The 27778-nt window shown below is 38.1% G+C and overlaps 3 protein-coding genes across 7 annotated transcripts; all 3 read right to left on the bottom strand.

Annotated features, from left to right (window-relative positions):
• Positions 1–257: 257 nt before the first annotated feature.
• Positions 258–15646, bottom strand: LOC122395587. Of its 4 annotated transcripts, none has more exons than XM_043393274.1 (17): positions 14707–15646; positions 13526–13710; positions 13200–13396; positions 6173–13107; positions 5861–6078; positions 5483–5786; positions 5213–5391; positions 4951–5137; positions 4629–4861; positions 4150–4552; positions 3946–4054; positions 3540–3876; positions 3429–3473; positions 3246–3362; positions 3074–3176; positions 1598–2503; positions 258–1453 (listed from the first exon to the last, which is right to left on the bottom strand). In XM_043393274.1, exons 1-17 carry the CDS (start codon positions 14849–14851, stop codon positions 420–422), a joined length of 11637 nt encoding a protein of 3878 aa, XP_043249209.1. In that variant the 5' UTR covers positions 14852–15646; the 3' UTR covers positions 258–419. The 4 variants fall into 4 exon arrangements, with proteins under 4 accessions (XP_043249209.1, XP_043249207.1, XP_043249208.1 ...); XM_043393275.1 differs by lacking the exon at positions 258–1453 and having other exon boundaries at positions 2058–2200; positions 2400–2503; XM_043393272.1 differs by having other exon boundaries at positions 258–2503.
• A 3162-nt stretch (positions 15647–18808) lies between these two features.
• Positions 18809–22189, bottom strand: LOC122395639 (GA-binding protein subunit beta-2). Of its 2 annotated transcripts, none has more exons than XM_043393388.1 (8): positions 21971–22189; positions 21474–21576; positions 21233–21391; positions 20954–21151; positions 20550–20886; positions 20183–20455; positions 19831–20108; positions 18809–19745 (listed from the first exon to the last, which is right to left on the bottom strand). In XM_043393388.1, exons 2-8 carry the CDS (start codon positions 21534–21536, stop codon positions 19488–19490), a joined length of 1566 nt encoding a protein of 521 aa, XP_043249323.1. In that variant the 5' UTR covers positions 21537–21576; positions 21971–22189; the 3' UTR covers positions 18809–19487. The 2 variants fall into 2 exon arrangements, with proteins under 2 accessions (XP_043249323.1, XP_043249324.1); XM_043393389.1 differs by having other exon boundaries at positions 19831–20063.
• Positions 22190–25074: 2885 nt separating this feature from the next.
• On the bottom strand, positions 25075–27350 carry LOC122395845 (dynein regulatory complex protein 9). Its single transcript, XM_043393743.1, has 6 exons — positions 27190–27350; positions 27021–27122; positions 26661–26931; positions 26221–26427; positions 26029–26160; positions 25075–25275 (listed from the first exon to the last, which is right to left on the bottom strand). Exons 1-6 carry the CDS (start codon positions 27348–27350, stop codon positions 25075–25077), a joined length of 1074 nt encoding a protein of 357 aa, XP_043249678.1.
• Positions 27351–27778: the final 428 nt, after the last annotated feature.

Genomic DNA, 27778 nt, shown 5'->3' with positions numbered 1-27778 from the left:
TTCGGCGGCTTTTTTCTTTTCTTTTCGTTTTTTAGTCTGAAAGTGCAAAGAATTCAAACAACTGTTTGCTTAAGAGGTCAAAGAGGAAGACGATTCTAATTCTACGCATTTCTTAAGATTTAAAACATTACAGTACGTATTAGTATAAAATAATGCTAGAACGTACATCGTTATCGTTATCTTTAATGTTACGCAAATACTCTTTCTTTCGTTATTTCAAACATTCCAATGCCCCGATATATACCTAGATTTTGTTTAAATTTACGGTTACATTACACGTAACTAAACTTCTTTTATGTTTCTCTTGTACTCGTTCCTCTCGAGCAAACGTTGCGATCTTACCTGGGCCGTTAAAATACGCCTTCGTAATTCAGCACATCCTACCTAACGATTCAGGGTTGGCCAAGATCTCATTCATGCTACGAATCAAGATCGTCCTCTCTCTGGCTACTAAAGTATGATACCAAACCACCGAATTCTCCGGAACCTTCCTCGTCGTATTGTTTACTTTCAGCGCCGGCATCGTTTGGATGCGCTTGCTGTTGAGGCGGCGGAGGCTGGGGAGGTGGTGGCGGTTGAATGGGCGGTTGATTGTCCGCAGGAGACGAAAAATGATCCGCGGGATACGGAGAGCCTTGGTACGCGGCTGCATCGTCTGCCGTGGACATCGGCGGAGGAGGTGGATAGGCACCGTAGTGATAGTTTGGCGGTGGAGGCGGATGATACGGGGAGAAATTGCCAGGCGGTCGATTAGGAGGTGGCGAGGGTTGTTGCATACTATGGTTAACCGGAGAAGCGTTTGTGAATGGTGGCATTTGATGCCTGGGACCCATTGGATTGTCTGTGAACCTGGACAAAGGGGGAGGCCCCCTGACATAAGGAGGAGGCGGAGGAGGCGTGGGACCACCTTTGGCCAGAGGACTTCCGGCAGCTGGTGGAATCATTGCGGGTCCGGGCCCGAGTGGAGAACTACGATCTCGATTGTTAATCGATATCGGTCCTCCGCCCGACGGTGACGGATCCATCGGATGATGAGACGTATGATAGAGTTGCGGACCAGATACTCGCATTCGCATGGGCGGAGTTCCTGATCTCACAGCTGCAAAGTGAGGCGGCATGGATGATTGACCCGCTTGTCTGTACGGCGAAGGAATCCTGCCGCGCGGTTGCATTTCGTAACCCGTTCTAGGTCCACCTATTATCGGACCTGTTGTGTTCGGTCCTCCAAAGTATTTGTGCCCCATCGCCGCGGCCGCAGCGGAGAACGATTGCGGACTACTTGATACGGGCTGAGATTGAAGCATTCTGGTAATAACGGAAGACTGTTGTTGATTGTTGGGTGGTAACGTTGGGTAAACGGCCTGCGAAGTCGGTGTCTGCGAAGATGGTGGTCCTTGCGTCGTAACGATACCGGCAGGTGGTGTGGACGGAGCCGATCCAGAGGTACTACTACCTGGTGTAGGAAGTACGTTAGGTATATCACCAGGTTTCATCTCCGGATTCGAGTCGGTGCCCATACCGATTAAACTAATATCGGCGACTGACTTCGCCGCCGCTTCCGCGGCTCTAGCTGCCTCCAGCGCAAGAGTTTTTTTACCTTTGCCGCGTCCTCTTCGTTTCGGTTTCATCGATGAACAGTCAGGACTGAAAAGTTGCCCATCCGGTCCTGTCATCATGGGGATGTGTCCTTCGCTCGATCTTTCCGCCTCGGGCGTCATGATGGTAGATATATTAGGAGTAATAGTAGGCGATATATTACTCGGTACGTTCTGCGGCACATTGACAGGTAGCGTAGTGGTGTTCAGGCTTGGAGCCCCGTCTCTGCGCATTTGTTCTGCAAGAATTTCAGCTTTACTCCGACGACCCCTTTTTTTTTTCTTTGGTACCTCTCCATCGATTCCTTCCGGTGCATTAGGGTCACGTTGCCTTTCAGCCGCCAATATTTCTAACGCCTTTAATCGCGCCTTCTCCAACTTTTTAGCTTCTCGTTCTTCTTTCTTCTTCTTTTTCGCTATTTCAATAGCTGCGAGCTCTAATTGTCGTCTACCATATTCTTCGTCTTCCATCATCATCTGTTCTAACTGTTCGTCATCCAAGTCGGCTAATTCACCGGGCCCGAGTCCTGTTAGGGAACCATCTGGAACATCCCCGGTAAATGAACCTGCTGCCGACATGGTCGTACCAGTCAATCCTACGTTTTCTGAAAGATTGTCATCAATTTTTGAATCTATCTCTCCTATAGGATTGTCAATGACGTTAGCCATGATATCCTTTTCCCCTTCTTGGTCATCTTTTTTATGAATTAGAGAACCAACCAAAAAGTTTTGCTTTCGTGCTTTATTCTTACTACCGGGTTTTGGACCAGGTTTTTTTCTCTGTTTTGGTGTTCCATCGCTTACCATTTTTCGTTTAGCTCCGGGACTTTTGCTTTTCCTCGATTTCCTACTTTTTGGCGATTTATTTTTTAATTTGTGACCATCCTTTTTCGGATTGTAAATGTCACCTGCAAGATACACGTTCAATGTTAGTATACTTGTACTCGATATTAACCGTTTGAGTCCCAAGTAACGCGATCGCGCCGATGCCGTTCCATGTCGAAAAGTGCCGACCCCAATAGATTCAACTGACGGTGCGCTTGGATCCTACTTGCAACAAAGTTTTCGTTATGTAATTATTTCAATTCATACGAGTCAAAGCATAACGTACGCGTATAGAGACCTTTCTGACATTTTCCACATATTAAAGTTTCATCTCTTAATGCGGTTAGTGATAAAGCAGTGCACGGTTAACTTTTACCAAATTTCGGACCCAACAGCGAAACTTACTCGATATAATACCGGCATGCTTGTTACGATACCGAAACCAAATATAATTAGTATAAATTAATCGAGACGCTGAGTGGAAGGGATTGATTGGGGGGATGAATTGTGGACAAGTTAATCGTGCATTATTGCATTGGTTTGGTACTTGCCAACCAAGAGAAGCATTATCGCGTCGCGTGACACTATTCGACACGGTTTTATTTATAAATTATCCCCGAGACTCAAACGGTTAATATGTTTTAAGAAATTACCTGAATCTGAACCTTTGTCAATATCCGCATTTACATCTTCGCCTTCGTTCACAATAAACTCATCCTCGCTTTCACCGGTTCTTCGCAATGCCTTTTTTAATTCCTAAGCGTTATAAAAGTATGTAGGGCTTTTACATAGTCGTGTTATATTATTTATTATTTAATTTATTACCTCTTCGCTATCCGTCGCGATTTCTTCTTGATAATTTATTTTTCTACCGCGAGTTCGTCTACTTAATATTTCCTCTTCTTCTGGTTTGTTTTCGTCTGGAAGGCCACCGTAAATAATCTAAAAGCGTAATTAAACTCTTAACGTCGGATTATATCAAGAAATAATTAAGTAAAAGTTACATACTTTTCTTCGAATGGTTGTGGTCTTCTTTGGTTTCACTGTACTTTCCTACAATAAATTAAGCGAAGTAATTTAAAAAATAAAAATCAAATGCAAACGTTGCGTTAAACTTACTTTCTTTTTTTTCTGCTGCCCTACTTCCACAGCGGCAGATATGTTAGGTATTTCTGTTTTCGTTTCATCCAATTTTAAATCTTTCATCTCGTTAATGGTCATGTTCTCGTTATCTTCATTTCTATTCTCAAGTTTGACATCCAATACTTGACCCATCACGGGTTCCTTGTCCTCTAATTCTGGCTGCGTTTCACATTGTCCTTCGATTCTTGATCCGTCATTCGATTCATCGTTTTCGCTTTGATTATCTGACTCGATGATACGTTTTCTCTTTTTTTTCTTTCTGCTTTTAGTTTTTGGTAATGTTTTATACCTAGACATCGGTATAGTTTTGCTTCTAAAATAAAATTTTGTTATGTCTATGATCTAATTTGTTTCTGTAACAATGAGGTATACGATATCTTACTTTTTCTTTCTTTGTCGCCATGAATTATCACTGTCTTCGTTATCCGAATCCCATGTAGATCGAGATTTTTTCCTTTTTGGCCTATCACTTTCTTCGCTATCATCATCGACTATAAAAAAATTATTCCATTATTTAAACATGTCTATATTATACATATTATAATAGAAACAAATGTACAGTTTTAAATTGTTTTATTATACTCACTAAAGTCTTCCTCGTAACGCATAGTTCGAGCTCTGGTACTTCTTCGTACCGATCGTGAATCTCCTTTTTTACCACGTCGTTTTGTATCAGCAAAAGTGCTTTCATCGGAAGATGTCAAATGATCGTCAAAATCTTCCTCCTCTTCTGAACTTGTGCCTTTAAAGTCTTCGTCGCTTTCTGGATCATCCTCGCTGCTTATATCAAGACTATTTAATTTACGGTGTTTCTTACGCGACAAGAATTTTTTTACTACTCGTTTATGATCTTCTTCCTCCGCGTCGATAACATCCTCTCCCTCAATTTTGTAGTCTTCGTCACTGTCCCTTTCCGATTTCTTCTCGATATTATCTTTGTTCTCTTGCATCATCTCTTCGCCGCTTAATATCTCATTTTTAAAATGAAGCTGGACACAAATTTTGATAAAACCATTTAAAATGCGAACGTGGTCGGTCCAGAAAGTACCTAATGAATAATATTACCTCAGCTTCTTCTTTTTTCGCGTTAACTATAGTTGCAATGTCTTTTCCTCTTCCTTGATTCCCAGCTCCCTGAACGGCTTCTACTTCGTCTTGAATAGCAGCATTAATCATTGCGTCGTAATCATTAAATTTGTATCTATTAGCAGATCGCCTTTCACGTAACTGGTACACAGGTTCACTCTCATCGCTGCTGGACGTTTCCGAACTCGAAGAAGAAGACGCAGACGAAGATTCTATAAAACAATTAATTATAATACATTGATGGTAATTCTCTAATAAATTAAATAATTTAATCAAGTATTATGAAAGATATAAGAATCACCGTTATCAGATTCTTGACTAGACGCCTTGGATCCTTTCTGACGTTGTGACTCGTTTTTGTGAAGAACATTATCTAGACTTATACCGACGAACGCTAATCTTTTTTTCCTTAAAACCTCATTTTCATGCCTTTTCGCCAACTGATCGTACGTTCTCAAACTTTCTCGTAATTTAGTCACAAGTAAATTCTGTAATTAACATTAGAGATTGTAAATTTTAAGTAGAATAATTGTTCGAACGTTGTATTAAGGCGACAGACTTACATGTTGACACGGAGGACAAAACCAATCACCTTCGGGTATGAGCATCAGCGCGGGTCTAAGGCAAGAGCAGTGCCAGCCTTTATCGCAAGAATCACATAGAAGTATCCATTCTGGATGATCTGCTTTGCTACATTTTTGACAAGCATATTCATCGTCCGCTTCTTCGACATCGCTTTGAGCTACGATTAAGCAAAATTTTATGGTTTTTTTTTTTTATTTAAATAAACACGTTGCGTACATTCACTTTGCAGGTGATCGTTTAATAAGTACCTTTCTGAGCAGTTCTGGCTCTCCTTAGTGGTTCAGATTCCTGATCTTTTTCAAGATCACTTTCTGGCGAGAACTCATGATCGCTCTTAAAAAGTAGAGATCCTTCGCTCTCCATTTCCTCTTCTTCGTCTTCTTCTTCGTCATTTTCATTATCTTCGTCGCTACTAGAACCTGAGGAACTCTGCCACGGATGTGCTTCGTTAAATTTAGCCAACATCTTCTTCTTTTTCCTCTTTCGACGTTTCCTTTTAGACTTTTTCTCCTTTTCTACTTCTTTTATTATGATCTCCTCTTCGCTTTCCATCTAAAAAAAGTTACAATCGTCGCGTAACATGTTATAATATACTACTTAAAAATTGGTAAAAAATGAAAATGTACTTTTTGTTTCTTGCGTTTCTTTTTCAAGTCCGCGGAATCTTTCTTGTCTTTCCGCTCGCTCAAACAAGTTTCTTCTTCGATTCTTCGTTTATCAGCTTCTTCCTTGATCTTTAATTGCGCTATTCTTCGAGACTGTCTAACAGGGGTTTCGTCCGGTGCTGCTCCCGAATGTACTTCGGCAATATCTCTTCCTACTTCGAGGCCCAAAACCATTTTTCCTATAAAAAGTTGATTGGTTGTAGAAGCTAAATAGAACGAAACCGTCGTTACTCGATACTTTAAACCCTCTGAACAAACAGATTCAACCCTTACTTTTCTTTCGTTTTTTTTGCGAAATCGGTGTCATATTCAAATTGACATCGTTATCAGGTGGTGTCCTATCAAGATGAATCTCGGGCGATACTTCATCGGGAACTTGATTACTCTGATATTGAAGATGTTTCGTTCGAGTCGAACGTGCATTTCCTCTGTAGCCACGCCTTCGTCTTCCTCTGGGACGCCCCCTTGTTTTTCTTTCAAATACGATCGAATGAGCAGTGCTTTGGTCATCGCTAGCATCCTTAAGTTCCTCTCGTTCGAATTTCGCGGTACTACATTTCACAGCCTCGTCCTCCGAGCTTATCGTCACCACGCGACTTTCCTCTACAGACTTCCGTAATTGTTTATCAGTGATACGTTTCCCGCGTAACTTTATTCTTTTACCTCCCATCATATCTGCGTCCTCCTGTTTTATTCCGACATCTTCCGAGTTGGACTCGTGAGAACTGTTACGCCGTTTACGCGATACTTTTGGAGACTCTGTAGAATCCAATTTCCATCCTTCGTAAATAAGCTCGGATACAGGTTTAACTCGTAAGCCTATTTTAGGTACAGATACGTCACTCTGCTCGGCATCGCCCAACTTTTTTAATGTATCCTCATCGGTACATGCCAAAGGATCAACTTCTTCGGAAGCAGTATTGAACAGAGTTTCGTTATTTGCTCCGATCGAGTCGTCCGACGACAAAGAAATTTCTTTTATCTCGATACTTTGAATTTCCGAGTTTTCTTTTTCCTTCGATACATTTTCAACATTGTTTTTTCCTTGAACTTTGTTCAATACGTTATCCGCCACTTTGGCAAATGTATTTGACTCGTCTTTCGTTAATTCCGTTACATCTGTATCGGAGAACCCGTCCTCGCTTACTTCAGCTTCGCTAACCGGCGCTTCCGCCGTTCCTTTAAAACTATCCAAATTTTTATCCAATTGCACTTTGGAACTTGTAAAATTTTCTAATAATTGATCATTAGATTCTATACACGGAGGTCTGGATTTTAATGGAGGAACATCTTTAATATCAGAGACTTCGCTTAATCTCTTATTACTAGCTTCTTTTTTCGTTTCGTTTTTTCCAACAGCTGATGATTCCGATGCTAGTTCTTGCGCGCTAAATATTACTTTACCGTCATTCACTACACTCGGAACATTTTCAGGGAGAGGTTCTACGGTTTTATTCAATATATGATGCGATTCGTTATGCTTTTCATGATTTTCTACGGTGTTCAAATTTTCTGACTTCTCCGACATAAAATTTACAAATTGTAAATTATCCATAGGCTTGAAATCTCCCGACATAGTTGAAATATTATTCTTATATATTTCCGATTTATTTATACCCGAGGATATATTGTCAAATTTCAGCGGTAACATGGTTATCGAGCGAACGGACGCATCGACGCGTTCTGGTAATTCTTTATTTTTATGAGTTTCTTCGTGCGTATTCATGTCGAATTTATTTTGTTTCTCGTTAAATTCGGAAAGTTCTTTTAATTTCTTATACGATTCCACATTCGAATGCCCCTCCGCGACATGTTTTATTTCTTCAGGTTTAATAAATTTAACATCATTATCCAAAGTTGCCACAAATTTTTCTTCCGCGAGAAGCTTTGAACGTTGTTCTTTGAAATTTGCATTAGCTATTTGATTGCTAACATCGTTGGGTTCAATGCCGTCTTTAGTTTGTAGAAGGATTCCAATTTTATGCAACGGTTTAGAATCACACCCTCTTTGTTCAGAAACCAAATTTTCCACTTTCTCTGCAATCGAAACCGACCATTTCTTTTCCTCTTCAATTTTCATGGCGTCTATTAAATTGTTTGTTTTGCTTAACGCAGAGTTCATACATTCTTTGTTTAATGGATTATTATATAGATTTTCAGGATCAGTTTCAGAAGGAACCGTCAAATCCGTGACAGTATTATTATCATCTGAATTATTAATAATTTTGCTTTCGTTTACCGATATTATCATGCCGCCGCATTTAACGTTTAAATCACGTTGAACAATAGTACAATTATGTTCTTCGCCAGCCGTTTCTTCCTTGTTACTAAATTGATTTTGTTTACGTTCAGCTTCTTCATTCGTCACTTTTCTAATATTATTTTTTTCTATCGATGAATCCGATTGTTGATAATCAAAGATCGGATTTTGTACTTTATTGGGCAACGTTTCCTCTTTCCTTGTAGTTGGTTCTTCAAGACTATCTCTTTCGATTGGCTCTTTACTATCCACAGTTTCTTCTAAATTACCAAAGTTCTTATTTTTAGTTTCGATTGATTCTGTTTCAACGGATTCGAAAACATCGTCGCTTCCATCGTTGGAATCACTGCTGTCGTCGTAATTGGGTACTAACGATTGCTTGATCTCGCTAATAGATTCTTGAGAATTTTCCGGACTTGCAACATTCGACCGATCCAATTTCGATTCTTCAACTTTTGCTTCGTCAATAATATCATTCTCTTCTTCAGGATTATTTGTTAAATCTTGCTTTTGATTTTCTTTGATATAACTTTTAACATTTTTGCACCGATTTCTATTATCATTTTCTCCAATTGTAGACTCTGTCTGCGTATCAAAAGATTTTTCCTCAATATCTACGATGTTCTCCGGTTTCTCCGTTTCAGGAACATCAAATGCATCGATTTCATTCTCTTCGCCAGAGAATGAACGTAATTCTGACAAAGTATCGCGAGCATTTTTATCCAGCGACAAAGATTCAGGGGAACGTATCTTTTCTTCGTGCAATTTAACAGGTTCCAATGAAATATTGTTAACGATCGTATCTTTATTCGATTCTTGATCAACACAGGAACTTTGGTTCTCCGGTATACAATCCGCAAATTCATTTCCAGCTTGAACAAAGTTAGATAAATTTATTCCTTTTGTAGTCTCAACAACATCAGATTTGGATGGTTTAAAATTATTTGTGTCAGGTACTATCTCTGGTAATACATTGTACATAGGACATTCATCTTTAAAAGACGATTTCTCAGAATGTGATTGCATTTTAACACCTTCGTGGAATGAAGTATCTTGAATGCAGACATCGTCTGAGCTACTTATTGTAGGAACTAATGCATCTTTGTTATACTGTTCGATTGATTCTGAACTAGTAACGGTAGAATTGTCCGCGAAATCTAATTCAGCATTAATATCAGGCACTGAGTTTTTGATAACGGAATCAACTAGTGTCTTTTCTTTCATTTCTTCGGAATCTCCTGAAACTTCGTCTTGCGTACCGACATCCGTTAACGCATCGATCCTTTCGCTATTTTTATCATAATTCACGCACATTGAATCCGCATCGGAACCAACTTGGTTTTTCATATTTTCATTGTCAGTGTCTATCGATCGTTCCTCTTGGCTATCGAATTCGGAAAAATTATCGTTTCTCTCGCTGTGCTTGCTACAAGTTTCAGCAGGCGAGCCGAATTCTTTTTCAGAAACATGTTCTATCTCTTTCTCTGCCGAACTATTCACTTCTTGATAAGTGGAACATTCTGTTTCGCTTCTATGATTCAATACGGAAAAGTTATTTTCATATTCTGTTTCCAACTGCGAACTTTGGATAAAAGATGATGAACACGAATTATTAACAGACACCAAATTTGTATTTAATTCAACCTTTTTAAGTATCGATGCATCGGTTTTATCTTCGGAACAGGAAATTGGAATTTCAACAGCTTTAACAGCATTATTTTCCAGATATGATTTTTCACTTTCCAGTTGTTCCTCGAACGTATTGCACTCTTCTTCTAATGATGCCTTATGTTGCACCGATTCAATAGGTAAGTTACATTGCGTTACAGATGATATTACAAGTATACCGTCTACCTTCATGTCTAAATCATCTTTACACGAATTATTCGTACTATGAAGTTGCGAAATTCTCTCCGATATTTCTCTCTCTTGCGGCTTCGAAAATTCATTTGTTGTATTTTCACTGCTAGAAGTAGGATCTTGTGTAATAACGGTACCGGAGGATTTTGAATTTAGTTTTGATTCCGAATTAGACAGAATTGTTTCTGCCGTTGCACAGTATTGTTCTACAGAATATTTCGAAGAAACTGTTTGTTCCCATGCGTTTGTAGTTGGTCCTTGAACATTTTCTATTTTATCTTTATTATTATCATTTTCACAGAGTGAACTGTTCGAGTTGGATGTATACGATTTGATTTTCAATGAATTATTATTTGTTTGTGTCACGTCAAAATCGTCCGATTTATAGGAAGTAATTATATCATCGACAGGTTTCGAGGAAGAAACGCATTCGTATTGCAACGTGTCTGATTTAGATTGTATAGTTGTTGAAACTGTATGATCGGATTGCGAGTCGGATAATTCTGACTTTGAGGTGTACGAAATACAATTAGGCCCAAAAAAAAATCTTGGCGGAGACGAGGCTGCCAAGTTACATTCATTGTCCACTTTCTCTAAAGTGTCCATGTCGCGCAAACCAATACTGTCCGAGTCGCAAATATTTTCCACAGTGTCCTTTTCATTCATCGAACATGTCGCGGTTGTTACCTCTGTACAAGAGTTAAAGGCTTCCGATGTGTCTGGTTGACATAAATACATGGACGAATCGCATTGCATGGAGGACACTTGTTTCTGTTCGGTGGAATTCTCTTCTGCACCTTTCTCTTCTGGATCTTCCGATTCCATACTCCTCTCTTGAAAGGTTGTATCTTCGGTATTTATAGAATTTCGGACAACCTTAACATCCTGGCCTCCTCTGGCGGAATTTTTGCATTCAGTTTCATTTTTCTTCGGTGATATGTCTCTTTCGTTTGATATGATACTACTGTCGCATTCCGTTTTTTCTCCTGGTTTTCCGACATCCCATCTTGATAACCTTTTCACGGAACTGCTGGAATTTTTAGGTATGATTTGAATACCCAACGTTGGTTTGAACTTGGGCTTTTCTTGCGTGGAGCCTACAAGTTGGCAATTATTCTTTACATTATCGCTAGATTGTGGGAAATTTCTGTTCAATTTTATGTTACTTTTATTCGCTACTAACGATCCCGTGGACACTTGATTCATAAGACTATCTTTAGTTACGTTTTTATTCAATGATAAAGATGAAGTGGCAGAGTCAGCTTCGTTTTTTGATTCGTTGCTTTCCTTATTGTCAGCCGGTGTTGTATCATCCCCAGGGTTACCTGTTTGACATTCTTCGCCAGATCCTTCCCCATAAAAAAAAATGATGGGTTCTTCTATCGCTTCGCCAAGAGCAGGATTTACTGAATCGCAGTCACTCCCGGATCCTTCACCTTGGACCATCATCATCGGTTCCTCGATAGCCTCGCCAACTTCATCTCTCCAGTTAGAAGCAATTATTGATCTTTTGTCCATAGTTCCTCTGATCGGTATTACATCGGCTCTTATTCTTTTTAACATATCTTGTTGCATATCGTCTACCTCTAACGAACGCTTCACCGGTGTCGTGTTCATCCTTAAAGCTGTTATTTTACTAGGATCTGGAAGTATTGCATAACTTGGTAATCTGTGATCTTCTTTACTAGGTATTCTCGCAGTGTTATGATACGGAGCAGACGACATGTCATAAGTAGGGAATGACATTTGTCTTTTACTTAAATCTGCTACCATTGCATGATTGCGCATCATCACAGCCCGTGCATCGTACGGTAAGTTCGTAATCTCTGGTTTATTTAACTTTTTCGTGCTAAGATCCATTTCTCTATGCTGAAAATCTTGCGTTCTGTAACCAGAAGAGGGTATGTCTATACTTTTATTAAATTTTCGACTAGATAAATCGATTCCGGAGAAATCCATGGGCTTATTTTGTTCGTTAGTGCCTTCCCAGCCTCTGGGCGATGTAGACAAATCCATACCTCTATGTCCTCTAAGTGCATTGGCTTTTTCCATTTGACTTCTTGCGTACAAATCTTGTGGTAATCTATCGTCGTCTCCATTTACTACGTTTCCCACAATACTTCCCGATTTCGCTAGATTTTCAGCAATTTTCTCCAACGATTTCATTGTGTTTGGTTTCTCATGTTTCTCAGATTGTATCCTCACAAGATTTGCAGCCAATTGATCTATTGGTTTCACAGATAATTTACAATGAGTTATTGGCATGTCTGTAGATGGAAAAGAATGATTACTTTTGTTAGGTAACTTTTCGAACGGTTTTGTAACTTTTTCCATTAAATCTTCGTGCTTTTTTGTTATATTCAACGCAGTACCGACGGATATTATACCAACTGTTTCCTTCTCTTCGTGCGTTTGTTTCATTTCAGAGGTATTTACCAACTTAAGAGGAGACGTAATAACAGGTGTTTCGATTGATTTAAGAGGTATTGCCTCTTCCGCGTCAACTTTTGAAGCATTCACTGTTGCATGTTCTTCAGATTTAAATATAGGTTTAGTATCAGATGCAACAGAACTAACTGTTGTTTCTTGAGATGTCTTTACTTCTTTTTCTTGGGATGGAATTGATTTCTTCTCCGACGATACATCAACTTTGCCATTTACAAGTTTTAGAGATGATACCGATACTGAGAGGGGCATCTCAACATAATTTGATTTTACCGTTTCTACTTTCATAGCCTCCTGGAAATCGTCCTCTTCGGTATTTTGTTTAAAACTTTCATCGTTTATTACATCCTGAGCCTCCATTTCTTCCTCAACGTTATCCGTTTCGTTACTGTCCTGCTCGTCTTCATCCTCAAAATCTCCACTATCTCCTTCCATCTTCTCTAGTTTTTTAATATCTGAAACTTGAATTTGAATACCATCTTCTTGCACAGTCTCTTCTTCCAGACTTGGCGACGTAATCTGCCCTGTATCGATAATAGGTTTTTCGGAAATTTCGAAACTATTGCTATCTTCATTGATTGGAAATGGCCCAACCTCTCCGTTCGATAAGGTATTTATAAGAGTAACAACACCTTCTCGATCCCTGGTATTAACAAAATGTTAACTAAGCATCTATATTTAAATATATTTAAAAGTAATTCAAACTTGTAGAATGTATGTAAATTAAAGACTTACTTGGCTACAAGTTCCCAATTTTCTTCATCTATATCTTCCTTATAAACCCTTATATTGCACTCTTCGTCAAGTTGACACCAATACGCCAAACCAGATTTATCTCTCCCCAATGGTTCCACACGTAACTCATTAGCTGCCACTTTATTTACTTCGTTTTTAAATTTTTGATTCAAGTCAAATTGTGTTTCCAAAAGTACCTGCAATAATAAAAATTTCACAAAATAAATTCAATTTGCAAATTATAACTTAAGCTTTACTTAATCTTTATCATTGCGAATTAATTAGTAGATCGGAGAACATAGTAAAGTAATAATATATATATATACTTTAAGTAAACGTAGCTTGACAGCAATGCGGGCTTTCTTGTAACCAAAACGTTCGAGTTCCCATCCATCTTGATTAGAGTACGTATGGCAAAACTTAACCAATGCTCGTTCCCACTTTTCTGGCGATACTGTTTTACGTGTTTTACGCAATAATTTTATGTGCAGATCTATCAATTGTTGTGGTACTACAATAAAAAAATTATTTGTAAATATAGATAAATCAATGTATGCGTAAAAGGTATCGAATGTTCATCTATAATGAAGTTAAATCTAAAATAAGGATACAATTTGCATTAATTTGCATTAAATTTGCACTATGCAAAAACGAAATGTATTCAAAAAAAAAAAAAAAAAAAAAAAGTGAGAGGTACAAAATTCGAAAATTTTATTTATTAATATAACATTTCGATTTACATACGACTAAAAATATAAATATCGATTAATGGTACATTGATAGATATCTTTCTTCGTTAAATAATGAGTTAAATGTTTCGTATAAAATATGAAAGTTCAAGTTCAAGGTATCCATCCGAAAACCTTGAACTCGATTATAAACTCGGGCCGCGAAAGCTTTGAATCTCAAAATATGAAAGTTTTTAAATATAATGAAAATTCAAATACAATACATATTGAGAATTCGACGCGCGATTCATAACTCGTAATCACGTGTAACCGACATTGACAACAAGGGAGGTGGCAGCACGGGAGAAAATAACAACAGAGCCAGAGCAAATCAAACTTGAATGTCAATAATATTATTATTCGAGCGTATCAATGAATCGTAAATACAAGTGACTATTGCACATCATTAATTCACTGCACTTGCCTAGTTACGGCTCAACAAAGCTATAAAAAAAAAAAAGAAAAGGAAAAGAAAGAAAAGAGAAGAGATCTGTGGGAAACGGTCTCGAATTGTAGTGGGGAAAAAAAAGGATGAAAACAGAGTCATGAGTGTCGTGTTTACTCAGGCAAAACGATCGATCCGAAAATAACTGAGAAGCAAATGATGCGAATCGAATGATGCGAAAAATGGTAGGAAAAATACGTTGAAACGTAGAAAGAAAAAACTAATATCGCACGCAAGACTTTTGGCCTCGCGGGGGCGGGTCAATCATTCTCTCTCTCTTTCTCTCTCTCTCTCTTTTCTATACATACACGTATGCATGCTCGAGTTTACTCACCATCCTGCGTGTTTTCAAGCATCTCCTGAAGGCGCGAGATATCAGGATAAACGATGCCGCAGGACTTGCCAAAGCACTCGAGAAACGAACAGATCACAGCGAAATTTGGGTCACTCGCGCAAGAGGCTTCGTTATCGGACGCCATTTTTCCGCCGCTTCCCTCTGAGCCCGTCGCCGCTAGGCGATATACTACGCTAGGCGGCCTAACAACTCGTATCGCATTTTCGTGAAATTGCTTCCAGTCGCCGTAGTCGAGCTACAAACTCGTACGTGAAAACGTTAATGCAGTCAGGAAACGATAGAATATGCCGGTCTTTTTCGAAGGTTCCGACGCCGCTTCCCGCTTCGTTGTTTTTCGCTATATACCTTGATGTTCTACCTGCCACTCACACACGCAACAAAACCACAAACGGACACGAACGAACACACGCGTCAAAGGAACCAGATCAGAAAGACAGCGGACAGAGAAACGTAGAACCGAGGAAATTGTACATACATGCGCGACGTTACGTTGCCTTCTTAAACTTCCACTTTGTTTTAGTATCGTTTAGACGATTCAAGAAAACGAATACTTTCTCGCGCGCGCCTCTACTCCCCTTAGTTCTCACTTCGCACTTTTCCACATATCACGGTGCTCAACTACAAACACACAGATGCACAGGCATAGAGATCGTTGCGCCTCTCGAGTATAATATACACAATGTAGTGTGTGCACGCGCGACGCGCGCGCGCGCACCTTTGGGCGCAATAATAACGATGCACGTAATCGTGGGGTATCGCATTCCCCGGATACGTTATTCGTACCTTGCCGTTCTATCGGTAAAAATCAACGTTACTACCGAATCACAGGATATATTAACAGCAAAGAAATAATAACCACTATAACGACCACACAATGAAAACGGTCCCCTTCCTTGCAGCTCGGCGCACTGGACATCGCCTTCCGAGTCCGGGCTACGAAACATTTGGGGGGTTCTCAACCTGTCACGACACGATACCCGATTACCTGCAAGCCTTTAAGCCGCGTTTGTGCAAACTATTCTTTCGGCAAATTTTTTTATTCCGAATCCGTAGCTGGACAATACTGCTTTCAAAATTATAAGTCAACGTTTACGAAACGTCGTAATTTTGAAAATATGTATTTGCAATGCGATAACGAACGATATTTGATTGTTGGTCGTTCCTATTAAAGGGGAAGGTGTTTCTTCCAACGCTGTGCGTTTAACACACCTTACATCGGTTTGTCGTAAGTGGCATCAGCTCGATATTTAACATTTCTTTCAAAACAGGAATGTTCGTATCGCTTCTTAATGAATCGAAATTCGGCAGTGATGCTGCAAAAAAAATTAATTCAATATCCGTAAATGGTTATATGAAATGTCAACGTAGGTGTTCAAAATACAGGGCTAAATGTACGTGAAAATTACACGAGGTAGCATACAATGGCACAAAAGAGCTTCTGACCTTCGTAAATTTTCATATTCGTCAAATTAAAATAATTAATTTACTACTACTGATTCATACTATTTGAAATAAAAGTATTTCTATTGTCATTTAAAAAAATAAACATCGAAATAAATGCAAATGAAATAACACGATATTTGCCAACTCGAAAAATCTGTTTTACGTTTACGTTACGTTCGAGATGGGTGGGCTTGAAGAGTGTACGTATGACACAACAAAGACGTACATTTTTAACAATTAAAATATATAAAATGTATAATAAAATATTTCAGAATACGAAACAAGTATATTCTACAAAAAGCTATTTTATTTCCTGTTTTCATGTTACATTTTAAATATCGTTTAATTTGCATTTATAATGACGTCTACTTTGTTAATACAATATTCTAAATGTTCCTATTCCAAATTTTATCCATCTTTGAATGTGCCGACTACAACGTTTTTCTGTTTCACAAAAATCCCGCCAAAGTACCGTTTCATTAATTAGTACCAATCAGCGATCTATAGGTGAAATTCGTTCGTTGTGTGTACCTTTGAATTTCGATTACATCGAAAGAGCGCGAAAAGTTTACGATAGAACGTCAAGCGCACGTTTCAAGGCTCCCCCGAACGACGCTCTTGTTCAATGACGTAGTTCTGCGTACATAGTTCTGTGCAACTTTGAATAGCAGTGGTAACGATTCGATCGATCAGGACCCAGTACAGAAACGAACATTTTGTTTGTTATCCTTACCGACCCTGCGGACACTCGCGATTTTTATGAATTACCAAACAAGCGCAAAGTAGCAAGCACACACGAGCATGTACCTACTTATGCTGCGTTTTGATTTTCACACTGTTTACGACAGCCTTTACATGGCCTTCTACTCAACGGCGCTATACATCAAACACAGTAAACACGCCGACATTTCACAGCGGCTGAGATTGTGCTACTGCTGCGATCGATCGCAACAGCCAGAAACACGAACAAACGTATATGTATATCTATAGTCATCGTAGAGACGAGACTCTTTGTCGACACCATTACGTTCGAAGTAAACGATAGAATCGTTAGTCGCGACCATTACTCATGTATCGTTTCTTCTTCTCACGATCAAGGAACGTTCCAAGCAATATCTTCCTCCCTTTCAACGGTAAGCGAAACGGAAATCCATCGAACAGATCGATAAGCAAAGTTTTTAAAATATGAAACTTTTCGTATAGACGGTGCTGCCACGAGTATGTTTCAATTCGATAGCGCGGGAGATATTCCCGTAAAGTTATCGATTTCACTTATGGTTTCTGAAATTACTGAAAAGAACTCTAATCTTTCACCTTTTTCTTCAACACTGATATCATGCGCGTTTCTTTATTGCAGTAGTGTCGCATTTACAAATGCTTGATTAAATCTCTAAACGATTGTCTGATTCATGGAAGTTATACATAAATAGTATTATGGAAATCATTCGCGTACATACAGGGGGCATTGAATCTGTCCGCAAGACGTAAAGTTTTTCGATTGGTGGAATGGCATTAGCAATTTCTAATAGGTAGAATATGGCGTTTTCAGTCTCATTCCACCAATCGCAAGCTTAACATTGTATATACGTCGTAATCTCGTGATGGAATTAATACTTCTCAATCTACAATTCGAAAATCTATAGCATCGTTTCAGAATACTCGGTCAAAGACACAGTACATATTTTAATAGTAATTTACAAAACCAATTTTCATAAGGTTAAATGATATAATAATACAAAGAATTCATGAAATATAAAATGTTTATTTCTGAATGAAAGTTTCCTAACTTTTCATCAACAACTTCTATTAGCGTATGTATAAATGTTTGTATTTACAACATATATTACTAGAAAAAGTCTTAGTATTATGTTATTGGTTGTATTTGATGATGTTTGATACTGTTCAATTCCCTCTCATACTTTATACACTGCATCATTTTTACCTGAGTAGACTACTTTCTTCCGTCTGCTATAAATAATTCTATTTGTCATGTGTCCTTAAACTAGAAGTTTCAATAATAGGGTATCAGTTGAATACATAGCACCAGAAAGGCTGTTAGATAAGAAGAAGACATTATTCTCATCTGTTCGTAGCACGTTTAAATTGTGTACGTGTTCATTGCAGCAGAACCGTTCGAGGAAATACTTGGAATGAAATCACCTTATTTGTACGAAAATACATATACAAAGTGACAACAGTATCCAAATAATGCATAAATCTACTTTTTAAGTAAGATTTATTTTACATCATTAATAAATCTATTCATTTGAGACTCATTTGCTTTCCACATTTTGTGTTTTCGATATAATGTTTATCAAAAGGTACTTGTTTTGTTGACTTGTTGGAAAAATTTGCATTCAATTAATTCAATATTTTACAATTTCGAATCTTAGTCTTCTTTATAAGCGATATACAGGATAAACTTTTTACCGAATATCATTAACTTTTTCCTCTACAAAATATAAACAGTTAATAAACATTCATTATTTTACGTTTCGTCCTTAAAATTTTAAAACGCTTATAGAAATTTTTTATTTGTTTAATTTTTTTTTTTTTTATACAATTCTAGTTATTTATGAAAATTGCATAATCATTTTTCCAATATTATGCAACCTTACGACGTATATAAAAATTTTCTATGTACAAAATAGATCATGTACAAGTTAAAAATACGTGTTTTTTTTTCTAGTATCTATTATTTACTTTTTTATATTGATTTTTGTTTCAATGTTGCGTGCAACATGTATTCGGTATGAAAATTTTATCAAGCGTGAAGAAATATTGTTCACGAATAGTATTGAAGCAAAACTATTTAACGTAATAAATATTAAACTAATGCAAAGAGATTATTTGAATTGTTCTGAAATTGATGGTACTATTTGAAACAGAAGTTTCGTTACAATTTATTGCAAGACATTATGTGGAAAGCAAATTAAACATTTCATAAGTCTGATTCAATTACATGTAACATATGTAGCTTTTACAAAGCATGCATATATTAAATATTTTACGATTATGCCCTATAAAATGAAAAATTAAATTTTCTGATGCGTATCGAGAGTATTTGTGAAATACAGTTGAAAATTATTGTAGATTCTTACAAGTACTCTTTACAAAAACAAGCAGTTAGTAATGGTAAGCTCGCGTAAGTACTATTACAATGCCTTGTAATGAAAAATAAACACATTAAGGTATAGGGATACAATTTCCAATTGAGCTTTATGAAGCTGAAAATTGTACACATAAAAAGCTTTTTGTAGAAAACGCAGGGCTACTTATAAAATTAAGCTTAATGCAAAATATATACTCATACAAAATCACTTGGATGCTCTTTGCGCTGTAATGTTTTTAAGTTGTTGTTTATATATTTCCGCTTCTTCTTCTTTCTTTTCAAGTCGCTTACGGTACTCAGCTGCTTGTCTTCGTGCTTCTGCCAATTGTCTATTCAGTATGGCAATGTCCATAACTGGTTCATTATTATCAGTATTATCATCTTCGGTTATTTCTTCTATATCATCATCTAATTGTAGAATTATTGGCTCTGCCATTTTGGTAGGAGAACTAATGATCTTGTTCTGTTAGTATCATATAACATCAATGCATTTAATTCGACGAGTTCTTATTAAGGTTATCGTATTAAATTAATTTTTAGCTTCGTACCTCTGGCGAAGAAATTAAGTTTTTAGATTGTGTAAGCGTTGATACGGGTGCAGTATTAGAAATCGAAGAAATGAATAACTTTCCAGCCTTATTGTCCACAGAAGATCTTTTTAATATATTTGGTCCTCTGGATGTTAGAGTAGGTGTATTATGACTTAAAATTTGATCTGCTCTAATCGCTATCACTTTCCTGGGGGTTCCTTTTTTTCCAGCAACTTGAAGTCGCTTCATTCCTATCGAAGAGTTTCTTGTTAAGTTTAGAGCAAGTTTACCAGCCTCTGCGGAAACGAATTAATATCAACAAAAACGAATGTAAATAATTAAATTTACATCGCTTTTCAGTATCTCTTACCTGTCAAAACGACTGTTCTTCCACTTTCCATGGCATTCTCTACAATGGAAGAATCATTATCTACAGGTATCATTGTGATTCCATGAGCTTCTAATAACCTAAACTGTTTGTTCGCTCCTCCAACAGTTGTAACATCTTTACGCTTTTTACTGTTAATATTATTTGCATTTGCAATTTCATCCATGTCTTCGACTTCTTTTTCATGGTCGGCATCTGTATTCGGTCCAACATGAATTTGTTGGAAGATCATTCGTGACTTCTTTCCCATTTGAACTAAATATTTAATAGAAATCAATAAAATCGATTTTTCCCTTATTTTTCAACACAGAAACTTTAAAATAATATTTTTAGAGATCAAATATCACACCTTGTGTTATTTTCCTTCTCGGCTGTGATTGTTGTTGCGACAATTCAAATTTCTGTTGTTCTTCTTCTCTTTCGGATTCTAATTGTATTAAATTATGTGTTGCTACTTCTAGTTCCGCTGAACTCACTTGACTTTGCTGATGAGCTCTAATGCCTATAATCTCCCTCTCTTGTTGCAATATATCTACCAGATCCAATCTGTCGTGTTCCAAAGCAAGACTAATCGGTGTTTTGTCAAATTTATTAGTAGCATTCGCGTCTGCTCCATGTTCCAATAAAACATGCATTACTTCTATGTGTTCTCGTTCCACTGCCCAGTGTAAAGGAGTCATTTTTAACTGGAAATGTTGCTTCCGTTATTTTATATTATTTAAAGTTGATTTATCTAATTATTATTTTAATTACCATGTCTCTACTATCAACATCTGCACCATAGTTAAGAAGTAATTGTGCCATCTGGTGATGGCCTTCGTACGCAGCCATGTGTAAAGGTGTTCTGTCAACTTTTGTCCTTGCATCTCTTGAAATTCCTGCTCTAAGCAAAACCTCTGCGGTATCTGTATGATTATTTTGTGCAGCGAAATGCAATGCACTGGTACCCAGCTAACAAGAAGTTTTTTAAATAATATTAGATTATCGTAAAATTATTTGATTTACAACAATAATATTTGTTTAAGTACATACCCAGTCTGTAGTGAACGGTGCACCTCTGCACATTAGATCACGGACGGTATCCGTGTCCCCATATTTTGCGCTAAAAAGTAGTTGTTTTCCTAGTTCTACTATCGATAAGGCATCTTGGGATCTCGCACGATGGGAAACATCGCAGGAAAGAATTTCAACCTAAGAAAGATTTATAGTTTAAAGAACGTGGATAAAGAATAACGAATAAGAAGGATCGTTAGAACAGAAGATATGTACATACAGGAATAAGGGTGTCCGAGTCCAGACCCTCAATATCATTAGTGCAAATACTTTCAGCTTGCATTTTTGTGTATTGAACTCAATCCTATTCTTTTTGATGCACTCTAAAATCAAATGATCCATAACAGTTGATATCATTTGGGCTTTTTTCAAAATAAATAGGGCTAGTTGTGACCATTCCATTTTTCACTTTGAGTAATTCGTCACTGTTCGACCTTGAGGTGCCGGAATCGAAAGTAGGTCGCAAATATTAAAATTTAATTTTAATTTGAGAGAATCGATGCAATCTACTCGGTTTTGCCTACTTGTTTGGAAACGTAGCGTGTATATTTTTCGAAATTTTCTTCAGTACAGGATGTTTTTATTTTGCCATTTCAGATTGTGAGGAACTTCCTGTTCCTGTTCATTAAACGGAAGTCCCATGCCATAGGCCCCGTGTTTTGTGCCCAAAAGCAATTCAAATCGACCAAAAATAGCATGGAAGGAGGATATACTTACGGCCAGTACATTATTCTTGCTTTTTAGCGATTTTTCCTTCTGTTTTCCGACACACACACTCCCTTTAAGGAATTGTTCCTACCCACAGCCTTCTCGATTTACCGTCTTGGTAAAGTTTCATGAAAATGGCGACACCTTGGCGCCATTCCTAATACAATTTTATTATCAAAGTAAATGGTCCCCGACATCAATACTAATGTGTTTTTGTGGCAAAATATTTTGTTTTTCATACAGAATAATTTATTTATTTACTGGATTTCGATCGGTTTGTTTCAAGTAATAATGGGTAATGGTTAAATATGTTGGACAACATGACGAATTACAGCGCCACATCGTGGAGTACGTAGGAAGCATGTTATATTAAATAGGTTAGGTATATGTATATTAAATTTAAGTAGGGTTAGGTTACATTAAAAAGTTTTCTTTGCAGAATTTATTTCGAAATAATTAAAAGAGCAATTCTAATGTCGGTAACATGTAGGGTATAACGAAGATAGTGACTGCCGAAATATGTAAAAATTCAATCTTGATAATTGGTACAAATGGAAAATATTTAATGAAAAGAATAACGTTAAGCTCTGTTGTTTTATGTAATGGTACAATGCATATTTGTTCAGCACACAGGTTTCCTCTACAAATACACAATACGAGTATCGTTTGCATAGAATTGGAAGGATTTTTATCTATTTTTTAATTGCTGGTAAGTAATCAGCAAAGATTTATCTTTTCAGCCTGATTTATAGTTGATAAAAAAAAGTAATAAAATATGAACGAATAAATTGTTAAAGTTGATTTGTTTCCGTTTCTCACGGTCAACGACATTGAATCGAAGCGACTTGATTCTTCGCGGCGAAGAATGTGGTGTACTATCAATCGATTGCCCGTAATACGCTTGATCGTTTAGTATATAATTAATTACTATTTATTATTTAGTATTTAATTAAGTGACGAGGAAAGTCTAAAATTACTATGTGCCTCGAACAAAGTGGTTTCTTAAAAAAAGTAGTTTAAATAAAGTCGAAAGGGAATGGTTAGTTATCGATAAAATGAGGATATGCAATCATTTTAAAAAATCTCTTAGCCTAGCATGCATAACAATTTTCGGTACGTATTTTTCTTCTTCTTTTCCTTTCGCGGATGTCCAGTTTTGTCCGATCTGCTCTCGGGATGCAATACGTGTATACCCGTAAGGAATACACCAGCGTGTGCTCCCTGCGAAGGATAACTAGTTTAGGTAGAGCGGTTATCGATTGCTGGTTACGGTCCGTTATCACAATTGATAATATCCGAGAATCGATCGATAGGTTCATATATTAACTAAATTATTTTGGAGAGGTTAGGTCCGTTATTTGTGCCGGTTATTACAAAAGTAGCCTCCAAGTCATATATTTCCCGTATTTTTTAGACATTTTTTGTTTGATCTAGTCACGAATTATGACGCAGTCTGCATTAAAGGTGGGTCAGGACAGCATCGTGTATGTGTACATACGTGGACTGCACTATTGGGTGCGTGCATCGCCACATCGCGTTAACCATTCCTTATATCGTAATCTAAGGAGGTGGCTGGTAGCACGGTCACGGAGGTGAGCTTGCATGCTTTCAAACAGAGTAGGTTAGAGGGTTCGTGAATTTCTCATGAAGGAAAATGCAAGGTTCGTCGTTGTCGGCTGCCGAAGCAAGAACTTTGCCTGCGCAAAAGTGGTGACGAGTGTCAAATGAGACTGGGAAAATTTTTTTTTTTTACCCACATTACTTCTTTATCGTGTATTTCGGGCGCCATATTATTTTTCTTCTTGCCGAGAAATGGAAGAATTTCGCAAATAGTATGTATTTGTATGTATGTAGATATGAGAAAAATAAAACGGTGCATATTAAATTTCCAATTAAATAATGTTAAATTAATGCAAAGGTGGCGATATTATGTTTGCATGTTGGCTGGCCATCAATTCAGAAACGGTCCTGCGTTGAACGATCTATCGTACAAGGTCATAGACAGGGGATACATATTACCAGAATGAAGCGATTGTAATGATACATTTTTTGCGTAGGTTTATAGGATGATACAACAAGTTGTACTCTTTGTTACCCTAATTATCGTACGATTTATAATATTCGATCTTGTTTTTTTTTTAGTGGTAACAACGTAGTAGGAGTTTCTCCGAAGAAAACCTTCACCCTGGCTTGAAACGCAAACTTGTACTCGGTTAATAATATACGTCACCTTTGAAGACAGTGCTGAAAGCCTTCAATCATTGTAATAGTAGATTGTAAGTAAGTATGTGGTGTACGTGGTAGACGGCGGGGCGGCAAGCCACGCTCACTATTACGGTGTTTCGCGCGGGGTTTCTGAACACTGCAGGATCCCAGGAAGTGCAGTACGGGAAATGAGGTTCTTGCGTGAACAATATACCCGGTTGGTGACCGTCCTTCTGTTCCGTATCACGCGACCAACGAGAGGAATCATGATTATTTCACGTGGATCGTCCAACGAAAATGGGTTTGGCGAGGAGGCGGGGTGGATCGGGTCGGGTCGGGTCGGGTCGGATCGGGTCGGGCTGGGCCGGGCCGGGCCGGGGCGGTCCTCTTCTTTGATTTTTTATCCATCGTAATCGATTGATCTTTAACCAAAGACCGAATACCAAAACGATTCGTAACCCAGTGTTGTACGTATCTACGTAGATTTCCTATATTTCCAGTTTATACGAATATCGTGCACGCAGATGCAGGGTGATAATTATCACACGTATAGATAAAAACACAAAACCTGCATCTTGCACGATGTTTTCACGATAAAATTTCAAGAAAATCTAAACATATTGTATAACTTTATTTAAGGAGAATCGATCGATAGACCTGCGATTTACAAATCATCCTACTTGGCCGCTGCAACTTGTGTAACATGTAAGTACTCGTAGTAGTCGAAGAGGTACATAAAGGTTATTTATATAGATAATTAAAAGTACTATGTAATTACGTCTACTATTTCACACGCGCACACATACATACATATATCGTGATACTAGATGGAATAAATATTGTTTCGTAAAGTGAGATTTGCGTATTTCTGCGCTTTAATATTAAGGGGTATCCGAAAGAAAGGAGAGTCATTTTTTTGTTTTAACCGATCGTTTCTTTCTTTTCTCTTCAGGTCGATACGGTCCCAACTTCCGGCGCACCATAACACCTCGCCACCAAGCTTGAATCCTGATTGCGCTTATTCGCGCGCGTTCCTTCTGCTCCTTTTCTTTCCTCAGCGCTTCCTTTTCCGCCAGGTACGTGTCTATGAATTTCTGGTTATGGCGATACTGCAACGACGTTACGGCTCTGCTTAAACGTTGCGCGGTAGCATCGATTCGATGAAGAGGGGGTTGGGGCGGGGGCCGGGGGTGGAACAAGAGACTTTGAAAAGAGCAAACAGATGGATAAGAAACGTTGACCCTTGTCTTTCGAGCGTAACCGTATTTTTACAGTTCCGACTTGTTCGTTCTAGACTCGTCCAGCGAAGAAGGAAAAAAAAAGAAAAGAATTATTTTTGAATAGCCAAGAACCGCTTTAAAAGATAAGATGGCACGTAATCGCGAGTGTTGTTGGCGCTTTAGGAATTTCACGTGATTTAGAATAGCCAGAAACAGGTTCTTGACACGAGTTATCGATTTTCCAGCAGAATTTCCGCATTGCACGTAGATGTTAAGCTCACAGGAGCAGGGGCTACTGAGCTTGATTTCCAATAGGCTTAACGCGACTGCGATGCAGTAAATCAACGGGTCATTAATGCGTTTTGTGACATTGGTTATGTTATATTGGAGTTAATTTATTTCCGATATGCACTCGCGACGGAAAAATATCCGTACAACTTGCGTTCACTGTTCCAACAGGTTGTGATTTTCATTCGGTTATTCGATGTTATGGTTGATGTTGTCGCTGTTCTTTTAATAAGTAACAAGACTCGGTGGGACTCGAGAATTTCAAAAAAATATAATTCTGCCGCGATTAACTCGATTAATAGAAATAATTACGGCGGGAATAAAAAGTTTGGTTGGGAAAAGTTGGTATGGTACCTCTTCTTTAAGTTCTTCCAATTCCTTTCGACGAGACTTGATCTCCCAGCGTAGCTGGCGAATCTCTTTCTCATACATTTCCTTCTCTCGAACGTATCGTTTTTCCAATTCTTTGGATTTCTCTTTGAAAGACTGTGGATTTTAAAACGATTTCATATATTAATTTACAACCTTTTAATCCTATGTACTTACCACCGTTTGTTGGATTAGAAATTTCGTGAGTTTGTTGTGAACGCGCTGGTCGTTTCTTTCGCGAACGCGGCAGTCGTTTAATATCCCTTGCAACTTTTCTATTTCCATGTCACCGCGCAACGCGTTCTGCTCGTATCTAGCTTTTTCCCAGGCGGTAACATATTTCAGCTCCACGTCCGCAATTAATTTCTCTTTCTCTACGTCTCTCTGTTGTTTTAAACGCGAAATTACCATTCCCCTGAATTAAAAACTATCAACGTGAACGTGTTTTAGCAGAATTATCCAATATTTCGTACGTGGGTCCATTTTCGGACACCTTGCCGATATTATCCCGGTCTAATATAACGTCTAAACATCGCGGTGATAATTCTATGGATTTATTCCATTTTCGGATTATCATCGCGGTGTTTTATAGAAATTTTTACTTTCCTCTACGATACCTGTTCCTCGGCGAGTTTCTTTACTATATCCTTTTGCTTCTCTTCATCGACGATCCTCTCGTCGTCGTCGTCGTCGTCGTCGTCGTCGTCGTCGTCGTCCGTTTTCTGCAACTCTGCCGCGACATTTGCCAACTTTTCGCTTTCTGCGATGATAAATCTTTCCTCTTTTTCGCGCGCGATCAACTTTTCGACCTCATTGGTCAACACTTTGAACGTTCCCCGTTTGCGTATCTCTTCTTTCAGCTCCTCTAGAATGTTTCTTATACACGAGCTGGGAAACATCGTTTTCGTGTCAGTTGTAAAGAAAAAATCAAATTTCCTAAACCAGCTAACGCGATAAGTTAAATGTCTGCTTTGAACCTGGTTTCGTAAAGTTTCGCGGACGCAGCAGCTTCTCCTTCTAGATCTTTGATTTTCGCGATCTCGTCGGGACTGAGTTGCTCACTCGATATTTCCAAGTCACTGCAACACGCGTACACGCAACGTTTTCATCTTTTATCGGGTGCCATTGCTACAATTGGTAACGTACTCGGTATTGGAATAAATGCAGTCAACATCGTGTTTCAGTGGTTCGTTCAGAGTGCTGTGGTAAATGATCAGCGCGTTTCTGTACTCGTCGAGAGCTGATAAAATTGATGCCCGTTCCGCGGGGGACAGCTGCGAACAACCATTTCTCGCGAATGTCGCCATTCCAGCGTTAAGGTTTTTCACCAGTTTCGCAGTTTTCCTTGCCGCTTTCGTTCCTGCTTTAACCTTTAAAATTCTATTAAATCGATCAATTGACAGTCTACGATAAATAACTAGAGTAGTTTCTCCAACTTAAACTTGAACGAGGGTTAGATAGGGCAGAGAATTTCATCTTTAGTATTCAGTGGGTAACGTTGAACGTATCCAACGGACAGGTACTCACGATGTCGGGTTCAGTTTAACCGACTGGTTAATTTATCACGTGCCTTCGCGTAAAAGTTTCCTCGATCACGGCTATTCCGCCTACTTTCTAATTTCGTCTATCGTGCAATTTTATTTTTTACCTCGTTCGTTGATACTATTTCTATACCATCGCGCCTTGATACTTTTACAATTCTTTGAAACAAGTTACGAACGCAAATCAAACTTCC

Source organism: Colletes gigas, unplaced genomic scaffold, assembly GCF_013123115.1.
Source record: "Colletes gigas isolate AHSC1104 unplaced genomic scaffold, ASM1312311v1 Colletes_gigas_Sc00006, whole genome shotgun sequence".
NCBI classification, from domain to species: Eukaryota; Metazoa; Arthropoda; class Insecta; order Hymenoptera; family Colletidae; genus Colletes; species Colletes gigas.
Note: the sequence above shows the minus strand (reverse complement) of the source record. Positions and strands in the feature narration are given on the sequence as shown.

Coding starts and splice junctions, on each gene's coding strand:
- LOC122395587 (XM_043393272.1), bottom strand. CDS start 14,851: ATGGCGTCCGATAACGAAGCCTCTTGCGCGAGTGACCCAAATTTCGCT. Junction 6,079..6,172: donor GCAAAAAAAACGAAAGAAAA/GTAAGGGTTGAA, acceptor AACTTTTTATAG/GAAAAATGGTTTTGGGCCTC. Junction 5,392..5,482: donor AGCCAGAACTGCTCAGAAAG/GTACTTATTAAA, acceptor GCTTAATCGTAG/CTCAAAGCGATGTCGAAGAA.
- LOC122395639 (XM_043393388.1), bottom strand. CDS start 21,536: ATGCAAGCTGAAAGTATTTGCACTAATGATATTGAGGGTCTGGACTCG. Junction 21,152..21,232: donor CACCGTTCACTACAGACTGG/GTATGTACTTAA, acceptor ACTTCTTGTTAG/CTGGGTACCAGTGCATTGCA. Junction 20,109..20,182: donor AAGAACAGTCGTTTTGACAG/GTAAGAGATACT, acceptor TCGTTTCCGCAG/AGGCTGGTAAACTTGCTCTA.
- LOC122395845 (XM_043393743.1), bottom strand. CDS start 27,350: ATGGCGACATTCGCGAGAAATGGTTGTTCGCAGCTGTCCCCCGCGGAA. Junction 26,161..26,220: donor TTCTAATCCAACAAACGGTG/GTAAGTACATAG, acceptor TAAAATCCACAG/TCTTTCAAAGAGAAATCCAA. Junction 25,276..26,028: donor TGGAAGAACTTAAAGAAGAG/GTACCATACCAA, acceptor ACGTCGTTGCAG/TATCGCCATAACCAGAAATT.